Genomic DNA, 25,727 nt, shown 5'->3' on the forward strand with positions numbered 1-25,727 from the left:
ATGTCAAGTGCGATGGCAAAAGCTAGGTCGTCTGTTTCTGCTCGCCGGGGAACCGTGCCGGCTCCGAGGGCCCTCCTCTTGTTTTGTGCCGTTGCCTCTGCATACCTACCCGAATCGGCGGGCGCGCACCGTGGAGCCGTCCGGGCCCCCGCCGGTACCGTCCCGGCGGCTGTGGATCAAATAATGAAGGTGGGTGCGCACGTGTTTTTCGAGTCTCCCGTTCGCCTTACCGATGGATACGTGTGTAAAAGTGAGCGCCGCAAAAAGAGGAGGCACAAATCGTTCAACTCCATCGGTTGTAATTTACCACGATCATCTTATTGATCAATTCATTTCAGGTCGAGTGCTTATTAAAACAATAGTGATCCCAAGTGTATCTTGGTCATATATGTCAATTTGGTGAACTTATGCATTAAAGTCCATTCATTGGTGTATCTCGTGAAGTACGATGCAAAGGAAAGACTAGTGATAGCTTCGATTCGGAGATTAATGTTTTTGGCTTGGTCGTTAAGGCGAGAGAAAAAGCGTAGATTAAAAGCTTTGGAGATGCGGTTGTGGATAAGAATGGAAATAATAAAATGGGCGGGAAGAAAAACCAACGATGATGTTCTAGACATGGTAAGGGAAGAAAGACAGCCTTTAATAGAAATTTGGCAGACATTCGAAGAAGGCAGAACAAGTTCAGGAGATACTGCAAGGAGATGAGCTACTGAGGACAGTAATAAAAGGAAGAATAGGTGGGGAATGCGAGGGAAAGGGAGGAAAACAATAGACATTTAGGTTAAAATTTAGTGATGTAGAAAATATGCTGAGTTCAAGAACGAGTTACTGTAATATGTGGTTTCAGGATATTTTGGGTCATGTTGGTTTGGGCTCAGGAGTACAGTAGTGTGTGGTGTCAGGGCCCATCTAAAGCCTAACCTATTCTGGTAGAATTCTACTAATAATAATGGCTCTATCACTTACGTACCTGTGGATCCAATACATACTAAAACCATTAGCACAACTGGGTAGCAGTAGCTATTTGGTTCTATCAGTGCTCCGACCGCTGGAGGTCATACCTAATTGCAACTCATTGCTGGCAAAAACCGTAAGTGGAAATAGTATAACCATATAAAGAAAGATTCGAACTCGCCCTCTTCGGTTAAGTAAGCAATCATCGGTCGAGTCATTACTAAATTTAAAACATCGTCTTAAATTGTTGAATCTCAATTAAATTTTTACCATCAGTTTCCAAACCGAAGGTTGTAAAATATTTTTTCAAATTTATTTTAGTACCCTGCGAGCCAACGCTAGGGTGTGTGGCAGGGGGTGAATACGAACCAGACTAATTAAACCCTAATATGGCACTACCGGGCCGGACAATGTTATTCTGGCCCATCATCGTTCTTGGAAAAAATGACATCTTTAATATATGTTCTACACTTGATCTCTCTAATTTCATTGAAGTGATCTCTCCTACCGTAGTACGATGAGGGTTATAATACATTTTCAGCATCACTGCTAAAGAGACGTCCTTCCAATTTATTCAAGAGATTTAATGTGTAATTTAACATTCACTACGTAAGTGATTCCCAACATATCTGCTCTAGTATTTTGGATACTCTACTAAGTTTATCATAGCAACATTCCACAAATCTAGCTCCTCTACGCTGTACGCGATCCAATTCAGCAATCAATCCACCTTCGTGAGGATCCCATGTACTTGCAGCATATTCTAAATAAGGCCTAACCAGCGAAAGATAACATTTCTCTTTGACCTTTTTATCACAGTTACCTAATAGTCTTATAATAAATGCTAATGTTTTGTTAGCTTGTCCACATATTCCCCGCATGTATTTCACCCAGGAGAGATCGTGAGTGAGGGTAACTCCGAAGTATTTAATTGAGTCTAAACATTCCGTTTCGGTGTTCCCAATGCAGCAGGCGTTCGGATGGGAATTGCTCTGTTTCCAAAAGTTTATGACTACGCGCTTTTTTAAGTTTAATTCTAATTGCCAAGTGTCTCACCAGCGTTGTATAGCATTAAGGTCATCTGATAAAGCTGCTGTGTCGTCAGGATCACGGATATCAAGGTACACTACTGCATCGTCGGGAAATAAACGTATGTTACTAATGACTAAAAGTCATTTTCGTCAACGTAAAGTGGGAATAAAAGAGGTTCGATAACACTTCCCCGAAAGTTAACTGAAAAAGTTACACTAAAGATGAGAATAGGTCTCCTGCACGAAGTTACAATTTGTAAAAATATTTTTAGAAGTCCGTGCCAATGGTAGTGACTGCTTCAAAAATGCATCCATCAAAATTCCACACTTCATTTGTCTCAATGCTACCACCTCAACACTCCGTTTTCCGAATCTGTTAGCCTGCCATCAAATTGTTGGACAAAGGGAGAGAGTTCACTTCGTGTGCGGTAATGGCGAAAGAAAAAATTCGTGCCGGGAAAGGGTTTATGGATTAGTGGAAAATCATTAACATCATTTTAGTTAAGGGATAAACATTAATAGGCTCACAGTCACTCGTACTACTGTGAGCCAATGAATGATATCCAGTCGTTCTCTCCATTCCTTCGTTTTTCCTCGCGCCGACGATTTCCATCAACTGCTACTCGTAGTTTAAGGATAAATAAACCCATGGGATCATCCCAAACGGTTAAGACGTTCTGACTGGTGCGGTGTTAGATAAAGCAAAGAAAAAGTTGACCGAATCGTTTTCTCGCGACTACGAGGGGAAACTCAATCAAAAGTCGGGTATTTTTTCCGTCCTTCCATACACTGTGCGTTACACTTCTATAAACAATAACTATGTCGCCATGACATCAATATTACAAAAAATTGTGGACGTAGAAAATTGAACTCATTGTCGTCTTAAAGTTTGTTGCGTCGCGCCTACGCTTACTTTGCTGCTTATATGGAAGTCCAACTTCAATTATTTGGTTTTACGGTGGAGTACACACGCCGATTTGTTCCAAAGAGTTTTAGTAATATGGAGTGGGTATTGCTGTCTTTCTAACATTTCAACGTTGATATAATTCCTTATCCTATGTTGCTGTTTTTCCACCTTTTCTAAAAAGCAGATTAACATCGAATTAATATGAATAGTTTTACCCGAATTCCTAAATTTATCACTCTCTGTCCTAAATGGAAAATTTAAACTTAAAAATTTAAATAATTAACCATAAATAAGTTTCAAATGTATTAGAGCATCAAAAATAATATGGACGGGTAATGTTTTGCCTCGGATAAATCGCGGTAACAGGTATTAATCGGTCGGATGCGTAAGAATTAAAAACTATCCAAATACCTAGTTCTCTGGATTTAATAGATTACTTAAAGATAGCATTTGAAACCATAGGAGTATTAAAAAACCGTTGGAGTTCTCATTAATCATATAATTTGAGAATCCTTGACTTTATACATAGTTTTAAATGATACAGTAAGATTCAATTCGAGCCAAGTAAGACTAAGAAAACCATCACCTTGACCGAGACACGATACTTGAATTTCGTTATACAGGAGTAGTCGGCCTCGCGATCAAGGTTCACTTTCTCCGCGATCTCAATAACAGGCTAGGAAAATGTGATATTATTCGCAGATTTCCATGAAGATATTAGATGAAATATGACAAGGCCGTATTACGTGTTAGCAAAATTTTGCTCCATTGTAAGTAGGTAAGCGTAATCTATTAGAAGACTATAATCTTTTCGCAAGGAATTTTTAAAATCTCGCGTCAAGGACGCTGCCTACAAAGAAATGATAGTTCTCATGACACCTTTCGTTATGCAAAAGTGCATATTGGCATCAAAAAACAAGAAAGTATTTTTCTACCCTAGCATTTTTCAAGCTTAACCTAGTTTATTTAAATGTTATTTGACAAATAATCAACGTTTTCATCGCCTAAAATGGAAGAGTTGATTCTTGCAATTTTTGACTTTGTTCTATGCGATGTTCTGTGTTTTGATAGTTAACAAATTACTTTTCGAGTAATATTAAAGAGACTCAAACTTCCTCCGCCTATGTCATTTCCAAACTAGCGTATAATTCACTTGTTCACCAAACTTGTGCGTTCACACGTGCGGTAATGCATTCCCTTTTTTTGTGTCTTTGAACTAATTTATGCATTGACCTCCATTGCAGAACTCATTATGACTCGAAAGAGGAGGAAAATCCGGTCAAATGAGACGAATATGATACCAGAGATTATGAATATCAATGAGCCAATTGGGCGATAGCTCGGGGAGACAGTCATTAGTTTTAAAAATAATTTTTAAGTTGACGTGATATCGCAGAACCGAATGGAAAATTCATCATCCCCTTGAAATTCATAGAATATACCGTAATTTTAGAATACTATTCTATTAATACTCTCGTCAATTTTGCGTAAATACAATCTATGAGACACCTGATATTCAGGGTTCAGATTTCCGAATATAGTTTTGCGATGGAAATAATTTTTCTGTTGCATTTCACTTGGCGTGGGCGTCCCGCTACTCAGAACTGCAATCGTTAACGTTGAACTCGACAGTTTTCTTGTAAGTTCAAGGTAACTTTCCTTGGAAGAGAATCCAATTAATGAATCCTAACTTTAAATAAAGCCTCAGTCTAAATAATATTTTCTCCTAAGACGAATACATTATATTTTTATTAAATATTGATCGATTGAGTTACTTGTCTAGTCTTGTACTAAACGAGCATACATACACCCATGAAGGATACTTGAGCAGCGACAACCCTGAGTACATAATAGGTACTCTAATAAAACATGCATAAAAATAAAGGACACTTGCAGAGATATTTTACGGCTATACTACCATTGTCGACACAGAAATGTATTAATTAATCATAATTATTAAACAGAATATAATTGATATAATGGAATTAATATATATTATCATGTGATTAAGTAATATTAATTATTATATAATATAAAACTATATATAATTATACATAATTTCTATAACTATTTGTGACGGTTGTGCATGGTATCAACCTTTGTCTTGTTGGGTGAGGATTATAAATATACTAGTGATTAGTCTGTATGTTTGTCCAAAGCCTATTTTAAATGGTGGAATACCATAATTATAAAATCTATCGCAAGAGACAACCAGAGCTGGGACACGATCATTGACACAGGTTTGAGGATAATTCTTTGACCTAAAGGTTATTCCGGTGGCATTGAAAGTACTCTCAAGGCTATCCTGACGGTTGCACACCCTTTACGGCCGATGTGGAAATCCTTGACGTGTCCCTCATCCCTATTTCCACAGGACGTTCAGTCGATCACGTATCCTCCCGATGCTTACTGGAGATATGTGCAAGCGACGGTGCCGCAAGCGGAGCCGTTCCCATGCGAGGAAGGGAGAGGCCGAGTGCCCTGGCGCTCGCCGTCGCCCCCGGAGAGCGTGCACCAGCTGCGGCCAGGGGACATCGACGTCGTGGGAGCCATGGGCGATTCGTTGGTGTGCGGCAACGGCGCGAGGGAATACAGCCCACTCGGGATGGCCATCCAGGACAGAGGAGTGTCCTATTCCGGAGGTTCGACTCGGAAGCCACCGGGGCGCAATCACACCCCGAAATTATAACGACCCGAAATGTGACCCCAAAGCATTTCCCGTGCGTTCTCCGCGTTGGCCATAAAAAAAGCACCCAGCATACATCTATGTTCACAACGTGACTCATTTGCGTGACATAGGGATAATAGTTAAAATACTGCTCTTGCCAATGGTTTGCTCGCAAAATGAGTGTTACGCTATGACAGCAACACATTCGAGCGCCTGGCAAAAAGGTCATAATTACCAACCAACATTTACCCACTAATTAATTTTTAAAATCATAACAGGTCGTTACATTATGATCGCATCATGTAGAGATATGTTATACCATTGTAAAGCAATATCAGAGAGATAGACACTATGATTTGGCACAATGCCAAATAGTTGAGACAATAGCTCGATTTAACCGGTAAAGGTCAACGCAGGATAGAGAAACATTGTGTGTTCCAATGAAGAAAATCAAAGAGCATTCCGTGCTAATATATTCAAGTAAATGGCAAAATATTTCTTTCAAACCTACCATGCGGATGACCAAAATTACTGATAATAATCACACACACACCTGTGTATTCATAAATATATATATATATATATATATATATATATATATATATATATATATATATATATATATATATATATATCCAAATCCAGTCTCCAAATATACGCCTATTATCTTGCTTCAATTAACATGTTTCCGTGCAATGAAAAACAAAACCAGAAATTTAATACAAACGTATCGTAACTAAAAATTTTTAGACTTAATTTTTGATATCACATTAGTGTGTAATCACCCATTCGGTGGCGGGCAATTACCATGTGGATAGATAGAAGTTGAGAGTGCCCAGCGGCGTCACAAAGATCCGAACCCCGACCCTCTGGTCAGTAGCTCAGAGGTCTATCATCCTACTACGTCCGGAAATTTAGAATTTATTTCGCAAGTAGTTATTTCATATGAGTCTTAACAGCACCGAAAATTTTATTCAGCTATTGTCCACCAGGTCATGGAATCGTAGCCACCGACATTAAACATTTGAACTCACTGGATTGATGATGAAAATAAATTATTTTAAATTAAAAACAAACTCGAACACGAGAACGGAATATCGATAGTCTTTAAACCTCAAAATAATTTACACTGATAGTGTTATTTTATATTAAAGTTTTGGAAATTCTTGGAGCCATTCAGATAATCCTAATCTTTCATTTTTTATGTCCATTTATTTTTTATCTCCATATAACTTGAATTAATCTGGCATAAGATTAAACTTATAAGGTTCTTCTTCGCTGGAAGATAACGTCTCGTAAGGTCGTTAATAAAAAAACAAATGTGTTTTGAGGAATAGGAGATAGAATATAAAGTCCTGGTATGTGACATACCCGAATGAAGTACAACCTTGACGTGGGGATGGTCCTGTGCGTTCTCATTGCCCCTGGAGGTCTAAGGCCTACCTTACACACTGGAGTGAATTAACCTGTTGATAACATGATCTATATCATCTGTAGTATTTCACAAAACTGTATTATAACTAAATGTTAAAAAAAATTTAACTTTTGATGTTGCATGAGTTGTATGTACCATAATCATCTCCTGCCAGGCACCCTAGAGGTGGATTGTTGGTGCCAATTAGATAGAAAGAGAGATTTTGCCAGGCAAGATGAGCACTAAATTCGAAAAAACGAATCAATGCACTTTAAAAGTTATCTCTTAAAGAAATTATTCTACACCATAGGATTTAGCAGAAGTGATTTGCCGAAAAAAATTCGTACTTTTAATGATAATTTTTAAAACAATAATTCAAGACTATAGAATTTTGCTGCAGCTGTTAACAATATACGAAGCGTCTTCTCAGCTCTCGGCATGTATCATAATATAACTTGGCAAATGATATAATAGCTATATAAAGAATGCGGCAGTTTAATTGCCACTCCTCACTGTAGTAAATTAATTGAAATCTGAATTCTGAGTCAAATATTTTCTGCCACATGTATTTGAAAAAACAAATTTGTTTAAAAAAATGCTTTTTTTCGATCTCCAAATTTTCCAAAAAAGTATACGATATCCAAATCGGACCTAACCTATGTTACATTGTGATTTTTTACCTTATTTATGCAAAAAAATTAGCAGCCCTTATTCCGTACAGTCGTGGCGTGATTTTTCCCCAAACAAACAAATTAATTTGCAGATTTACGAGTATACGTATACTATTAGTATATACAGGGTGCGGTAACATAACTTCCTTTTTGAAATGCAAGCCAATCAGGCTGTAGGGGTTGTAGCTAGGCAAGAGTGGTCTCATTTGACATCCAAGGTTTTTAAGTTTTTCCTCATTTCGGTTAGTCACCATCATGCGTTGGAACAGTGAGGAGCGTGCATTTGCCGTCGAGGCCTACTTTCGAACGAATGTTCTGTGATTGCAACCCAGCGGGCCTTCCGAAAACGCTTCCACGTGTAGCCTTGTGAGCCCTGTCCCGGACCGGAAATCAATTGTCACATGGGTCACTATGTTCAGACAAACCGCGCTTGCGACGAAGAACTGGAGTCCCTCGGCCCATCAGATCCCCTAAAAACATTGAGGCTGTGAGAGCAGCCATCCAATCCTTACGGCGTTCTGCGCGCAAACATGCGTGTGTTTTTCGAAGAGATTAGACCTTTTTGGCATTCAACAATATCCGATGCGCAAGCATATGTATAGATAATAGCGTAACAAAATATTTTTCAAAAAGAGTAATCAAAATTAACAAAACTCACTTTAATATCTTGGTGGTCCCAGTCACCTACATCAGAGTACGAGGAGTTACTGACTGTACTGGTAGAGTGCCGTTTCCAGGCTAAGATCTGAAACATACAAGTTGTATAAATGGCTAATGTGATAAGTTGAATTAAATTCAATGCTAATTATCAACCATAAATGGTACTAACAAAAATAAACTTGCGTTATCTCGTTTAAAAACAGAAGCCGTCTTCCAAAATGGCTTGTATGACTTTAGAGGTAATATGAAACTTTTAGATTCTATCAAAAAAAATTGCGCGCCAAGGTTTCCCTTACTCCCATCGTATTGCATAAAAGAAATATTTTCTTAATCATTACAAAATAACATCTTTCCCAACGTTAAATTTTAATTGGCATAGTTTCGACACCTTATCGAATCTAATATTTTTCCTTTATGTTGTGTTTATTTGTGCCCAAGAGATCACCCGAATTTCTATCATTTGTCAGCCCCTCATTAATCGAAGCGTCTGTTCATTAAGTTCGTAATGGAAAACCTAAGTTCCCCATCCCTCCCGTAAGCGGTCGAGAGCCGCTAGATGATTGTATGGCGATGGACGTGGAGGTAATGCTCCTGAGGCTCCAAAAATCTCATTACCACTCGCAGGTGGAATCTCCACTTGGAGGCAGATCGTCACGCTGCCGAACATCTTGAAGGTCTTCAATCCGAACCTGGTGGGATACTCCAAGGGCCGCGGGGATTTCCTGTCTTACAACGCCCAGCTGAACGTAGCCATTCCGGCGGCCATCGATGATGACTCCCTCGACCAGGCCAAGTTGTTCGTGTACAAAATGCAGAGGGACCCTGCGGTTAACTTCACGCACGACTGGAAGGTGAGTCAGCCTCTCCGATACGTTGGTTTATCAATCAGCACAAATTGTTACTCAAGCACCGAAAACGAATGAATCGTATTTTACCGGAGATGTGCCCGAGCTACGGGGGCTCTGAGAACCTTTGAATTCCGGCCCGCGAGAGGCTGTCGGGGTTATACTTACTATACAGGTGAGGTTATATTATTCCAGGAGCTCGTATGTTGTTTTCCATGAGGCAAAATAATTGCTTGGATGGCTTTAATTCCACAAAAAAGAATAGGAAAATTTTATTGCATTATATACACGGTATGGATCCGAAACTAGGTCATTGAGGCAAGTGGATTAACATACGTAGATTGCCGAGGCTTTCGACATGTGGATGTGATGAAGAATGGAAAGGAAAAGTGGACGGAAATGAAATAAGGTAAGATTGCAAGGCATGGCTGAAAAGGAGAGAAGGTTGTGGGGAAAAAATCAAATAAGACCGAAAGGTCGGATGGAGGAAACGGAGCGAGGCAATGAAATTAATATTTAAGACTGTGATAGTGGAGAGAATGTGGAGTAAATAAGGAATAAAAGGAAAATTTAGGCATGTTGGATAGAATCTTAGAAAGATAGAACTTAGGCATGTGCACTTAAATAGATGTACATTGTACGTAATTCGGAGTTTAATGGGTATTTAGTGTCGTGTTAGGCGTAGGTCAGGCATGAGAGATTTAGGAAATGCCTAACCCCCTTGCCTATCTACCAAAGACAACTGCCGGTTTTGGAAGACAACCTACTAAAACCAGCAGATTACAGCTAATATGTTTAATATTTGGTGGATTCACAAAAGGTTTTTAATAATTAATTATTTAAATATACGTTGATGCCCTGGTTCGACCAAACACTGAAAATGCCAATGTGGTTGTGAGAACAAAAGACTGAGAACCGCAGTCACTGCCACAGAACGAAAACAGAATTACGTGTGTGAACCTCACAAAAAAGTAATACCATTTTTTTTATTTCCGCAGCGTGGTTTACCCTTCAGTCAAAAGTTAAAATTTTAGGTTTAATCCTTTCTCGGCAAAGAATCATATCCCCAGTTATATCTACATACATCTCTAAATGTAATCTGCAAGTCACCAAGTGGTGAGTGGAATTTGAGCTTCGGTATATCATATTCATTACAAGTGTTTAAACTATGATGAATATATCGAGCTTGTAACAAGAATGTTATATTACAATTAGATTCTTCGATCATAGCTACTGCGGAAATTGACCTTGATTTGATGGTGAATTGTGAGAGGTATGTAGTATTTAAATCTGTCCGTTACTCAGCCTATTTACCTTACTTTACCTTTTTTACCGTGAAATAATTCAAATATTCAAGTTTCCCCGCAAGAAACAATCATTATCACTAACTTCACGGTGATTAAAGGAATCCTCCTCATGAGATTTCTCTACATGCACTTATGTTTGCATGAGAGTGCAAGAGTGTCTTACATATAAGCTAATATATTTTCAAATAAATGAATAAACCAACATTTTTGCAAATATGTCTATTGCCTTATCGTCTCTCACCACACGCCCTTACGGCGGTTTGCCTTTATACTATGTACTTACATAAATTAGAAAACAAATTGTTATTCTTTAAAATTTACATCTCCTCCATTTGCTCTATTATGATACGCCCAAAGATAAATATATTCCTTTTCAAGAATCTCTATCAGTTAAAGCGTCATCTCCGGGAAGTAAATACGTTTTATCCCATCCCAAAGACAAACCTTTCCTAGTTTCATTCCTGTTTGTTCGCAGCAACATCTTCGGTTAGGCGTTGAATAACTGGAAGGCAAAGACACAGAGAAGGCAAAGACACAAACTGTGTTACCTGCTCTAGTTTTTGCCCTCCTATTTTAATGTTAAGCTTAGCCTTATTATTTATGGAAAATCGCATAACCTTTATTTTATTTATATTGATCCTCATCCCATATCTATCGCGCTGAATTTCCAAGTCACTCAGCAATGCTTACAACCCATTTTTTGAATGACAAACTAGAGCTTGGTCATCAGTAAACCTAACTGCTATTACGAATTCTCCGCCCACTTTCATTCCTACCTCGAGTTCTTCCCATGCCTCTTTGATCATTTCCTCTGTATACAGGTTGAACGGCAACGGTGATAATGGGCAACCCTGCCTTACACATCTTCCTAACACTGCCCATCCGGACTCACCGTTCCCCACTCGCAACTAAGCAGTTTGAGACATGTACAGGTTGCGGATTAGCCTCCTGTCGCTCAATACTCCTTAGTTTTTACCAATTCATTATATCACACGCCTTTTCGAAATCGATGAAATAGGCATATACGTCCTGATTGTACTCTATATTCCTCTCCATTGGTGATCTCATTACTGCAATGTCACCACGCGCGCCTATCCCCTTTCTGAACCCAAACTGCTCATCCCCTAAGTAATCAATCATTTGTCTTGCTCTCCATCCTTCTGATGATTTTTTTAAGTACCACTTCAGCTACGTGCGATATCAAGCTAATTGTTCTGCAATCCTCACATGATGTAGCCTTTACCTTTTTCGTAATAGGAACCCACACTGATCTCACAAAATCTTCCGGCCAGATTCCTTGCTCAGAGATGCTACGAATCTGTTCATATAGACTCCTCCTCCCACTTATCCTAAACCTTTAATAATTCCGCAGGATTGTTGTCTACCCTCACGGCCTTGTTTGATTCCATCTCCCTTAATTCCATTTCTACCTCATCGTCGAGTATGCCTGGACTTAAACTATCTTCCTCTACGTCATGTTCTCTTTCTATGCCTAACCTTGTTGGCGTAAGTTCTTTATTATAGTTCTTCTATATATTTCTTCAATCTATCTTGGTTCTTTTTTGATTCAACTATTATCCTACCCGACTTATCTCTAAATGTTAACACAGATCTACCCTTCTTACTTATCAATAGTTTTTTAACCCTCTTTTAAAGAGCACCAATTTCACCCTTCCCCAGCTAACTTTTCTTATCCTTGCACTGCGTCTTCCACCACGCTTGTTTTGCTCTATTTGTTATGCCTCGATTTATTATTTAACTCTTTGTACTTCCTTCTGCCTAACTCTTGAGTTTACATACTTCCATTTCCTTCTCTCATCTATCTTTCTAATCATCTTATCCGTGATTCATGGCTTTCTTATACTTTTCCTATTAACAGTTCCTAAGGATTTTTTGGGGCTTTCGATATCCCTTTTTGATATATTTACAACATAATTTGCTAACTGAAAATATATGTATCCACTATATGCTACTTTCATCAAATTTTGATTCAAAACCTTATGTTAATTCACCAAATGGTAAATACGTAATAAAGAGCAACTAAGGAAAGGTTATTTATATCATCGAAAGAGGTCTTGCAGCCGAAAATTAATGAATTACGATTAAACTATTGAAAACTTACACGAGAATGAATAAATTTAAAGCAACTCTTAATAAATTACGCTATCTGAATTTCTGAGATTATAATACAAGGCCAACCATGCATTTTGGGATTGAAATACATTTGAGCAAAGTTCAACGTAAATTATCTAAATGAGTAATATGTTTTTTAGATTAATTTATTCAAAATCATCCTAGAAATGAAAATACATGCAAAATAGGAAGTTAATAAAGAAGTTGCAGCGCGATCGAAAACATAATTACCACAAAACTTCCGTGGAGAAGCCAGTTTGTGGTGGTCATCGTCGAAAAACTATTGGTAAAGTCAGTATGTCAGAGCATGGCATTAATTAAAAAATCATGAAATTTAGCCGTGACTTTTGTTAATTTGAACAAAAAGGTGCCTCCAAATGAGCGACACACATCTTGTATCCGATGCCCTTAGATGTATCTTAGCTCCGGTAATCAATATTAATACAATCAGGAAGGCTGGCCGTGAATGGTTATATGAGAAAAAATGGTTATACCTTAAAAACAGAGCACTCAGAGTGAAATTTCTTAGTTTTAAGATTTTAAATGCCATGAAAAATTTCCATTTGAAACAACGCCTTTCAAAGTATTTAATAGTATAATCATAGTATAAATCAGAAATAGAGTAAATCATTTCTCGAATGCAACGCTAAATATTATCCATTGTATGTAATCTGTATTGACAATTCAAATTTTGAGAATACCCCAATGGCAAACCCATGTTTTCCAGTATGAAGAAGGAAAAAAAATAAAAAGAGATAAATCCTCTCTCTCTCTCTCTCTCTATCTCTCTCTAGAGCTACCTTTTTTGTCCGCAACCAAAAAGCGAAACCATTTACCTTCGAAGTTATCAGTAAAATGAAATCCCCGAGGTTAAGTTTCCGAGAACATCACTTGTGGTTTACTATCTTAAGTTAAGTAAACCACCCTCTTTCATGGGGGAGGTCACTGCTTATCACGCCTTCACGAGAAATACGAAAAGATTTAGGAGTGAGGAGTGATGTGCGGAAGAAAGGGAGAGCGGGACAGGTGGAAGGCTTTTAGAGCGATGTAGAACATTAAGGAAAGAGTAAAATATTTCTTTGAGAAGATACGTCCCAAAGGAAGTCAGAAGTACTAAAATCGATTGCTTAACTAAGGAAGAAAGAATAGTCTACGCTAAATAACGATTTACATCTCTCCGTGCGTCCAAGTTCCATCCATTAGGTAAGCTCTTAACTAAAAATGGGTGAAATGCCGCGAAATAAGTTAGGAAAGTAGTCACAAGCTACAGGATAAGCAGTAAATACGTGCAACCCCTGCACGGAGAGTACCAATGAAAAATTTAGCTTAACATTACAACTAAAGCTACATCTTTGAAGCTAAATTACAGATACAAAAGTACAGAAACAGCTCAAGTAGCCTGCCACTTGTTGGTTCGCTTAACTAAGCCGATGACGGCATGCGAAAGGGGAGATACGTACTCGTACGTGCGTGCCACAGAGAAGGTACAGTTTGCCCTTTGCACAACCTGTCGATATGGAACTAAAAATGTATTTATCATTCCCTTAGTCTTGAGGTACACGAGAAATGAAGTTCTCCCTTTCACTGAAAATATGTACAAGGCCCGTTTAATGTAAACATTCAAGTGTAGCACACACTCTGTAATAATCAACACAAAGTTTGGCCACCAATTAAATGGTGCATTTTATATTTAATATTTCTGAAAACATTACCCCATAATATTTATGACAAATATTTTCCAAGTTTGCTACCAGATCGCTTCAAAATGTAAATAGATTTGGAAATAGCTTTTGAAAATTGAACTGTTCCATTAGACTTTTTTCCTATTTTAATTCCGCAAGGTGGTCATGCACAAGTTATAAATAATGAATAAAAAATGCTTCTTGTCGCCCTGGAACATATATTCGAACATAATCACCTTAAAAAGAACACCTTATCTATTCGAAGGAGAAGAAAGTAAATCGTAACATAGAAAACGATGGCAAAATGATTAGACGCCAATTTGACGAAATAACTTTCAAAAATCCTCACTATTTAAAATAAATTTTGAACTGAACATGCCAAAAATATTTCCAATAGTTTTACATATTTTCCTTAGAGAGAATTTTGTGAAATAAAGTAAATGATATACATCATAATGGGAGGATAGGCGATCTATTCAATGCATAAACACTAACCAGAAAGCAAGCAGGAAAAGCGTAAGGCATGTCCTGGTAAGTAATGACAGTTGACGGAGCAATAAAAGCTTTCCATATGTCTCTTGAACTTTTTCCTACATGTTGAGGAAAAGATAAAAGAAAACCAGAAAGAAAGTGGTTATTGAGTTCATGTCGAGTTGATGTATTTGGCATTTGAAAGATAAGAGGGGCAAAGGTATGGGAGATAAGTTGTTGTACCTGCACACAGTTTCTTGGAATTTGTCAAAGGTGAAACACCCCTAGAGTTAAAGTTGACTTTAACTCCGTGGACTGTGTCGGATAGCGCATTACGAATGCCTGTGACATTGCACGGTATTTCGTCACATCTTCTTCCTTTGAAGTCCCCAAAATCTCGGAGTGTAAGAGAACGCCGAACGTAGCTTAACTGGCTAATGCACTCGGTAGGAAGTAGAGGGATCCGGGTACGAATCCCGCTCAAGGCAAATGATTGTGTAACTCCGAAATTGGTGCATTTAAATGCACAATTAGTCGATGAGCCCGTTAAAAATTAGTGTCGCGGCATCTCCCGCAGTTTCTTGGAATTTATTTTACATTAGTTTGGCCACCTTACGAATCCGCGGAAACGATTTGGAAGGCATCAGAAAATGGGTTAACTGAGGAATCGGGAAAATTCCAAATAGTACCAACTAAATTTGTGAAAAAAATGAACTTTGGAGAACTCAACGTGAAAAGAAGGTCAACTTTTGAATACTTTAATATGAAAAGTTGTACGACTTTCAAAACTAAGGTCAACAAAATATAAACTTCGGTGTGGAATAGAAACAGATCATGATAAAACACTTTCCTTTTTTTCACATCTTGAACCAATTAAAAAAGTACTTTATCAAAGAAAGACTGCATATTTTATAATATAACGGTCAGAATAAAGCACTAAAATAGTTTCAAATAATGACATTGGTAAAATTCATTCGCTTATCTGATACTGACACTAACGACAAGCCTCCCTTAAATTTCTTAACAGCTGTGAATGTCTATTACGTTGGCTGCCTGACACCCTTGGACATAATAATTTTTAAAATCCGCCATAAATTATGAGAATCATGCCTCGACTATAACTCTCCTTCTTTCCAGTTATTATCCATCTCCATCGGACACAACGACTTATGCTCCTACCAGTGTTTTTACAAGAAGCAGAACACACCAGAGGCGCATAAACTACAGCTACAGAAGGCACTTGATTATTTGTACAAGAAAGTACCAAGACTATTCGTGAGCGTGGTGTCCATGCTAGGTAATAAGATAAACCTTTCTCATTTTTTCAGGTTTTAAAAAAATGGGAAAATAAGCAAAATTCAGAATATATCTCACCTTGAGCAAATCTGTTCATGCAAATGTTAAATTACTAAAAAAACAATGAAAAAACAGGATATTTTGAAACCAAACGATTAGATTACGTTAAATTAGACATGAATCGATTATTTTTCCGGTCAAAAAGTCAATCTCTTATGGAAAAAATCACTCTGATTGAACCTTGGGCTAGAGAATAAAAAATGGATCTCAATTTATCCTGGAAGGTAAATGCGAGGGTCGTATGAGCGTAAAACTTCAGATTCTACCGGATCGCTTTACCAGCGATATACAAGTACTGAAAAAGTTAGGGGGGTAAATTTGTCACATTAAATGTTAAAACATGTAGATAAACAGAAAATGTATTTATAACTTGTATGCACGTTATACATTGAAAATGCATCAATGCATTTAAATGCAAAAGCCTTAGAATAAGGACAAAGCTGAAGATAAACAGATACAACACATTCTCCAACAAGAAATGCGTTGTCAATTTTCCTTGACTGTGGTCTCACAAAATTTAATGTGGGGTACATCACACATTCATCAAGACACTAGACGAAAACCGTTTATGTGAAAATAAAAATCAAGAGAAATTTAATAAATATGACAAAGTACCTGCAGCAACTTTTAAGTAAGTGTACATATAGGCTTACCAACAATTCTACAACCGCCACACTTTTAATTTAACAGATAATATTTATATAAAGTAAAAAATATGGGTACTTCTAAAGTGAGTCACTGAAGGCTATTTTTCCAAAGACGCCTTTAATCTCATTTTCATGCCCTACAAAGTCACGAATTTCTGAAAAAATCTCGAAAAATCTGAGAACCATCTGCTTCCGTGTTTAAAACTTAACGTAAAAAGAAATTTTTTAGATGTTTTAATTCTGAATTTTAATGGAATAAATACTGAAATGGGAGAATATCCAAACGTTTACCAGGATCACTGAATAGTATGTTGCCTGTCGCCTATGCGTCTAAACCGACAGTAGTATAATGAAGTTTTTCTGTGTGAAAAATACTAAGTTAATTTATTCAGTGATCATGAATTTTCATGAAGTAGAGCCTCAAACCATCGAATTGTTTTTACCAGAGTTTAAAGCCCTGAAATGCCATCACCTAAATAATAAAATTTGCGAATACTGATAGAACCTATTCTATCTATAAGAGACACACAAAACTTAGTTTTGGTATATCTTCACTATCAAAATTACTAGTATCATTCAGAAATACATGTTGAAAGTTAAAATTGAAAACCTACTGGTAAAAAATGTAGGCGTCAATAATGCCATTCTTCATTGTACGTGAAAGTGGGGAAAGCGTAACGGAAGAAATTGGCTTCAATTGGTAATCCTTCCTGGGAGTTGTACTGAGTTACGTTTGATGCTTTCAATTTAAGCCAAGATGAATGGATTTTGTGCACAGTTTTAAGGGTTTTTTGTTTAGTTCACATAATTTTAGCCTTTATAAAATCTAAAAGAGGGAGTCCTGGCCATGGGAAGTGGAAATTCGGAAGTTATCACAAATTTATTTATCCGCAACTTTAAACAAATTCAATTAAGACATCAAAAAATCTATGCCAATGAATTGCAAATTTGAAACCGAGCTCAATCTTTAATCAGAACTAAAAATTCCTTACAGACACAACCATGACTGCAAGGATGCCCCGAAGCAATTTCTGTCAATTGCTCAACAGAATAGCCTGCCCTTGCGTATTTCAAGAGGCCACTTTAGAGAAGGGTATAGTGGAAATGACGCGCATTGTGCAGAAATATCAGCAAAAGGAGTTGGAATTGGTAAGCTGTCTTAATGTGGCATACTTTCCTTTATTGCAGCATTTTTTGGAACGCTCTATAGACAAAAAAATGCAGACCATGATGTATTGAATAGTAATTTTCCATTAAATGAATCAAGTCTAAAGAACGATAACGGTACTAAAAGCATCCAGAAGGTTCTATGTTCATAAATCGGCATAATAAACAGAATTTAAGGATTCGTCCCATTGCTTTTTTACTTGCTGTGGAAGACTCCAGAAGATCTTTCGTGCTGATTCCATAAAAAAATAATTTAGCACCAATGCAACAATTTCAGAGTGTAAAAATCATTCGCCTTGGCTGGGATCCCAGTCAAGGCGAATGATTTTTACACTCTGAAATTGTTGCATTGAAATGCACATTAGCGGATGAATCCGTAAAAAGTTACTGTTGCAGCATCTCCCGCAGTTTTCTTTGGAATTTAGCACCAGTTTAGTCCGTATCTTAAAATTGCAAATCAATCCACGAAAGCCTTCAAAAATCATTTTGAAAAGTTTTATAAAACATTTTGATCTGCATTATGTGGAATTCAAGCAAATAAACATCTTTTCGACATCCAATGTCTTCATCATAATCCGTCGGTATAAACTGCAAATTACAAAGAGTTTGAAACTTTAATTTAGAAATGAATTTGTACCTTTGAAAAACTGGCCTCGCAATGTAATTCCTTCAATCCTCAAGAAGGATTTCTGAAAGTGATTTTTTTTAATTGGGAACAATCAACCACACCTATTTAGGAAAGTTGTCATCGAAAACTAATTAATTCAAAATGATAAAAATATTTGTTATAATTTTCATTTTTAATGGATTTGAAAGTCTACAACTGCCCACAAAGTGGGCTGTTTTGTGGAATTGATAATGAGTTTATTTTTAAGTTACTTCCCACGATTTGTACATGCAAATATCTTCGCTGATTTAATACATCTTTCAGGCATTAAGTCGAAGGTACATGGGGCGAAAGGACTTCACTGTGGAATGGCAACCGTTTTTGCAGTCCACAAATCTATATAAATACTCCAAGGAAATGGAAGACGACAATACATTGTTTAAGATGCTCGCGAGAACGCCTATAATGACGCCGGATTGTGTACATTTCAACCAAAGAGGAATGGCTATACGTGAGTATCAATCACCAAAATTGGAGTATTCAGAGAAGAAACTGAAAACCCATGCCACCTACTAAATATGCACGGATATTTCCAGAATTGAATATGAACTTATATTTTCAATGGAAACTGTGACTACCAAGAGCCCGCACTCTTTGCGGGTTCAGAAAACAAATATTGGGAGTAAATAGTAGCTTAGGTCCAGGCATACTCGACGATGAGATAGAAAGGGCATTAAGGGGGATTAGCCCAAATAAGGCCGTGGGGCTGGACAACATTCCTACCAAACTACTTAAATATTAAGGAAAATGTGAGAGGAAGAGTCTATTTGGACTGATTCATGGCCTCTCTGAGGAAGGAGTTTGACCGGAAGGTTAGTTCCTATCCCGAAAATGGTAAAGGCTACATCATTTGACGACTACAGAACAATAAGTTTGATTTCCCATGCAGCTAAAGTGGTCCTCAGGATCAACAACAAAAGGATGGAGTGCAAGGCTAATGATTAATTAGGGGTTGATCAGTTTGGGTATAGCAAGGGGAGAGGCACGTGTGATGACATTGCAGTAATGAGATCACTAATAGAGAGGAATATAGACTACAATCAGGACGTAATTATCTGTTTCGTAGATTTCGAAAATGCGTTTGATGGAGTGAATTGGTAAAAACTAACGATCCATTCCTATCGCAGAAATAGGAATAGGTTAGAGGGACAGGAGGCTAATCCGCAATCTGTACATGTCTTAGACTGCTCAGGTGCGAGTGGGGAACGGAGAGTCCGGATGGGCAGAGTTATGAAGAGGTGTAAGGCAGGGTTGTCCATTATCACCGGTGCTGTCCAACGTATAAGTGGAGAAAATGATTAAAGAGGGATTGGAAGAACTAGAGATAGGAATGAAAGTCAGCGGGGAATGCGTAAAGTCAGTTCGTTTTGCCGATGACCAAGCTCTAGTTTGTCATTCAAATAAGGGGTTGTAAACTTTACTGAGTGATTTGGAAATTCAGTGCGATAGATATGGGATGAGAATCAATATAAATAAACCAAAGGGTATGCGATTTTCCATAAATAAAAAGGCTAAGCTTAACATTAAAATAGGAGGGCAAAAGCAATAGCAAATGAAATAGTTTACGTATCTAGGAAACATTTTGGACCAAAATGGGCAAAGAAGTAAGGAAGAATTGCCTAAATGTAGAGGCTTTCACAAGGATGAGGGAATTGATGATAGGGACGTTGAGTATGGATGTTAAGAAAAGACTCGTGGGACGTAGTTGTGTACGGCGCAGAAACGTGGTCACTGAAGCAGGAGTATAGATGTAGTTTGGAGGCTTTTGAAATTTTGATATGGAGAATGATGGAGAAAATTACGTGGACAGAAAGGAAAACAAACGAGGAGGTGCTAGGTATGGTGGGGGAGGACAGGGGTTTGCCGGGAGAAATCCTAAGGAGACAGAAATAATGGATGCAAAGCATATTGATTGGCAATCGGATGTTGAAGACGGTGATAGTGGGGAGTGTGTTAGGAAAACGAGGAAACGGCAGAAATGGGATACGGATGTTGGACGGAATGAAAGTTCCCAACATCCCCTTCTACGCATTCCCAAGTTGGCTGGAAGAATATTTCATACCATAGGTTTGTGCTTGTGATTACTTGTAGGTGCTTCAGCCAGGACCGCGGAATATCCCTGACTCATCATATTGATTGACATAATCTTGAAAGAGAATTAGGATATGGTAGTGAGAGATGAAATAATGAGCACTTCCACCAATTTAGGTAATCGGCTACCGGTGTTACGAATGGCTGATTTTGGCATCGTCCTCATGGTTACTCAACATATGCTTACTATGCTGTAGAGGGTAAGTCCGAAGAGAGGCGTGCGAGATGAGGTATTGGATAAGAGAAAGGGACGAGAATACTCAAACATGGTAATTGACAACACTTAAAAGGGGAAATCAAAAGGAATTAAGGTGAGCTGTTAAAATGATCTAATAGAAATCTCACTGAAAAATTAAGAGGCGACTATTAGAGAATGAATATCCGCATCCTAAGAGCTGAGCCATGATAGCAAGTATATCTACGTGCATGCTTCTTGAAACATTTGCCAGCGTATGTCATATGTAGGTTATAAGCAGCAATATAAATTCATTATGAAAGAAAGCCAAGTACTATTTTACAGCTTGGTACCTTTAAGTTGTTGCTCTCATGATCGTCCGAAGAAAATATTCGACGTATTTCGCTTTTCACATATTTTTCTAGCGTCAGATTTTGGTCCGTAAAATAGACTGGAAATTTGATGTGGACTAATTTGCTAAACAAATTGAAAAAAATATCAACATTCACGAAGTATTACGATATCTGTAAAAGACTGGTAGATCTATTAAAAATGTTTTCAGTTATTAAATTTTTTTTTTAATTGGATGTCTAATTATTGTCACATTTACGTGCATTGATTATTGATTATAGCCATGAATTCTAATCATTAATCCTAAAACATGAAATGTTAAAAAATTACGAATTTTTGGTTAGGAATGTTAGATCCTTTGGAATGAAACACATCCAGGTGGAGAGGTTCAGCATACAAAATTTTTTTTCACGTGATAGGGTGTTTAATGTCGGACTCCAGCGTATAAATTTAAATTTTAAAATTGAAGACTTCTCAACTTTATCCATAGTATTAAAGATGGGTATGGTAATCCAATGAGTAGAAATATGAGCTACTGACTGAAGAGCCAGGGTTCGATTCACGGTGATTCTTCTGGGCACCCTGAGCTTCACCCAGGGTGTATATTTTTTTGTGTACTAGATGTCAGGTAAACCACGCGAAGTACAATGAAAAGAACTACCCCTTGCCCTGATGCGTGAGTTTCACACGCCGTTGGGCTTAGTACTAGGTGAACTCCACCCTCATCTATCAATCCAACCTTCGGTTCGACTACTGTGGTTATAGTATTAAATGAATTCAGTAGGAATGATTTCGCTGAACTGTAGCATATTTTATTAGTCACAATTAAAAAAATATTGGCCTCACCCATCAATGATCTGTAAATTAATGGTCTCATTTTTAATTAAAATATTTTCACCACCACCTCGACTCCAAACAGTTTGCCGAAGGATTTTATTCGAAAATATTTTCCCCTACATTCAAGTCATGGAATAGTCCACTACCACAGAGTGACCATTGGTAGATCTACTATTTAATTACAGATCAAATCAATTTAAGTTTTAATGCTAAATCTTGATACCTAATTATAAGGGTATTTACGAACATTCGCCCTTGAGAGGGTATTGGAAATAGGAAAAAGGTTAATGCTGAACGTATTCCAGGTAGATATTGAAACTTGTGACTACAGTAAAGAGAACTTGCATTTACTAAGTATCCAGTGTTTATGATTGTTATAGGCTATAAGCTAAGGAAAACAAATTTTAAACTATAGGAAATATACGCGGAGAGGTATAAAAGGGAAAACAGAGTAAATTTATATATTATCCAGACGCTCATTTACCGCTGTTTTTATAAACGCTATTAGCTGATGAAATTCATTCGGCTTCTTCAAGAGTTCTAATATAGTGCCGCATTTAAGGTCATACCACTTTCTTAGAATCTTCACCGCAGAATAGCTTTTAATTCATCTGTTATTATAATGGCTTCCTTTATATCACATATAAGTTCCGCTCAACCAATAACGATTTATCTTTTCTTTACTGGGATTACCTGAAACTTTAAAATGGGTGAAGTCTGATAAAACAAGATGCTGCGTGGAAAATTCAGCTGGGATGTTATTCAAGACATCTGTCTCGTGCTTGCTCCCGTAGTAGACAATGAATGTTCTTTTGTCGATTATTTTACTCCAGATTTTGTGGATTATTTTGCGACTCCGTGTCCCTATCCTGATACTTTTTCACTAAAGTCATGTTTCCCGCAAGCAGAACTGCAGATATATTGAAAGGAAGTTTCTTGTGCCAGAAAATTACTGGTCTCACAATGACTTAGGGATATATTGCGCCGTCGAAATATATTGAGTTCTGCAAATTACTTTCATCTTCAACCAGTTCAAATAGTTGGAGGATCTTGGGTATATTGTTTTTTAAGGAAACTTTGCTGCAATATAAAATAAACTTTAAACCCTTTCCCTCCACAATGAAAGAGAACTTTTATAGAACTTTTCCACAAACTAAAATTATTCAATGCAAGACGGTGGACTCAAGAGTTTCCGACTTTAAGTACAAGATGGCTCTGTGAGTCGAAACGCGCGCCTTGCATCAAAGCGGAACTCAGCTTCCCATAATATTTTCATAGTATGACCGACACTATTAGAAGGAAATCATTCGGAATGAATGCATTCGGTTGTAAAAAATTTAATTCTTTTAGGAGCTTCAGTTCAATTAAGTACGCTGTTTCAGTCAGACAATGGAAGAAATTATTTTAACAGAATTATTCCCGAAAGTTCATATAAACAGGACAAAGGGATGGTAAGGAAAATTTTGAAATAAGGAAATAATTGCTCAAAAACACATTCAAAACGCTGAAAGTATGAAATATCCTATATTTGAAGCAAATGAAAATATTGTCAAATGATTTATAGCAATAAGTCTTCTGGTATCTATTGCTGTAATGCGCCGATTTTCGTTTCTTAAGCCGCCCAAAAACTTCCGCTTATAAAATGGAATTTTTCGCGATTTCAGCCGCTTGTCTTGCTTAAAAATAACCGATGAAATTTCAAATAAGAATTTTACATAAATTTTGGGGAGAAATACTTTGCGATGAGGAAATAGAAGTGCAATATGCCTGATTTTTCTGAGCTTGACTCCGAATTTTAAATTCAAATGAAAAATGTCGTCCACTTAGAAGTAAAAAAATGTTAAAACATAATGAGAAGGGAGGATTTGCGGAATCAGTCGGATCCTACATACGGACGAGGTGAAAAATTGGACAACCAACTGCTGTTGCATTCATATTCACCTTAACTTTATTGATTAAGGTCCATAACTGTTCCGTGTACAGATATTTTCCAAGGCTCTCTTCCTATCTACCTATGGACTATCTTCCTCTTGGCTCGATTGTTTATTTCGTTAGTCGGGATTTATGCATCCCTTTCAGAATGTTCAAAGAAACGGTTTGCAGTGATGAACGAATAAATAACCTTGACCACTTAACCGTTGATGCCTCCTCAATTAGGATTCTCAGGTACCATAAGACGCATGCCTCCGTACATGTAAAATTTCTATGATAGTGAAAATCTGTCCATTAAGCGGATATGCATTATCATAAGCCATTAACAAGTATACATTAAAAGATATATGTATCACTTGGTGATAATTCCTCATTAATGGGATGAATATTGATGACATGGACTAATAAAAACATTTTTAGCAAATAATAATCTCTAAAAAAAATTGATCAAATATACCTGTGTGTACGTAGATATAAAAAAAATCCATTCAATATCTCAATAAAAAGAACATGAATCAACATGGAGGCATAAATAAACTATTCATGCCATTTTCTCCATGATATGCACCTGCATACGTCGATCGTGGTTCCAGAGGTCACACATCATTTTCAAGACATTCTTAGTCTTGGAAATGGAAAGTAAGCGTTGAAACTTTGAGCTGCAATGTATATTCGTGGCGAAAATTATCAAGTATTAATAAATATGGTGTTCCGCAAAGTTAACTATAAATAATGTGAATTGGTTAGACATAACGTGGTGGACTTAGAAAAAATCTCTTAAAGCTCCGGCTCTCTTCCCGGCTACTATTACATAGTACTACAAAAGATTACATTTTTCATTTCAGTCAGCACTCTGCTATGGAGGAACATGCTGGAGCCCGTGGGGAACAAAACCAGGAGGTTCCTTTTAGCGACGCACAGAGATATCAAATGTCCAACAAGGGAAGCACCCTATCTTTTTACGAAAAAAAACAGTGAAAATTATTACAAGTTTGGTCATCAGTAAATTTTAGTGCCAAATTATCTGCTTAACATGCAGATTAGGAGATGCAATTGCGGAGAATATGATGCTAGAATTTACTTTTCTGTGCTTAACCTACGGCCTAGTCTTTTTATACGCCTGTTTTTCATGTGCTAGTAGGATCTCATTAATTGTATAGACACTGATGTATGCAGTAACCTAAGGGTTAAAGTAGTTCCAAAGATAGGCGATTTAAACGCCCATGCTTACCCCATAATGAACTATATTTTAGACGTTACCTAATATATTACAGTGAAAATATCTTTTTCACTCGCTAGTAAACCAAAATGCAAAGTTGAGAAGGTAGTTATGCGTAATTCTCTAAGTTATAAGCATGAGAGCAAGCGGTATTGAGAAAGAAAGAGAAAATAATTAATTATCAATGATACCTTTAGTCAGTGCTTTCTATTTCGAATGCACTGATTCTATCTCTGTAGTAGTATAACCAAGTGCAATGTAAATGCAAGTTTCGTTACCAAATAAAATGGTTCAAGGTGAGCTGGGAATCTATAACCACTGGCCAAACAGCGAAGGTCCATGAAGGTCTTTCCAGTGGCAATGGAAGCTGCATTCATTAGCAATTTTCAGAGTCGATTCAGAGTCGAGGACACTTTTATTATTTCTATACGTGAAACTCATCTGGATTGATTCTTTTGATGCCAGTGACTCCAATAAATTGCATAAATTGTGAATCGGCAGTCGGTTTTAGTCGGGGATGTGAACATCAAACTCGTCGAAGT

General features: G+C 37.3%; 1 protein-coding gene across 1 annotated transcript; it reads left to right on the plus strand.

Annotated features, from left to right (window-relative positions):
- Window positions 1-25,525, plus strand: LOC139686860 (phospholipase B1, membrane-associated-like). The gene is made up of 7 exons (XM_071583935.1): window positions 1-189; window positions 5,267-5,534; window positions 8,930-9,156; window positions 15,881-16,040; window positions 17,741-17,895; window positions 18,845-19,031; window positions 24,812-25,525. The coding sequence occupies exons 1-7, from the start codon at window positions 1-3 to the stop codon at window positions 24,970-24,972; spliced, it is 1,347 nt and encodes a 448-aa protein (XP_071440036.1). The 3' UTR covers window positions 24,973-25,525.
- Window positions 25,526-25,727: the final 202 nt, after the last annotated feature.

This window comes from Hetaerina americana, unplaced genomic scaffold (genome assembly GCF_022747635.1).
Source record: "Hetaerina americana unplaced genomic scaffold, ioHetAmer1.1.p SCAF_15, whole genome shotgun sequence".
NCBI lineage: Eukaryota > Metazoa > Arthropoda > Insecta > Odonata > Calopterygidae > Hetaerina > Hetaerina americana.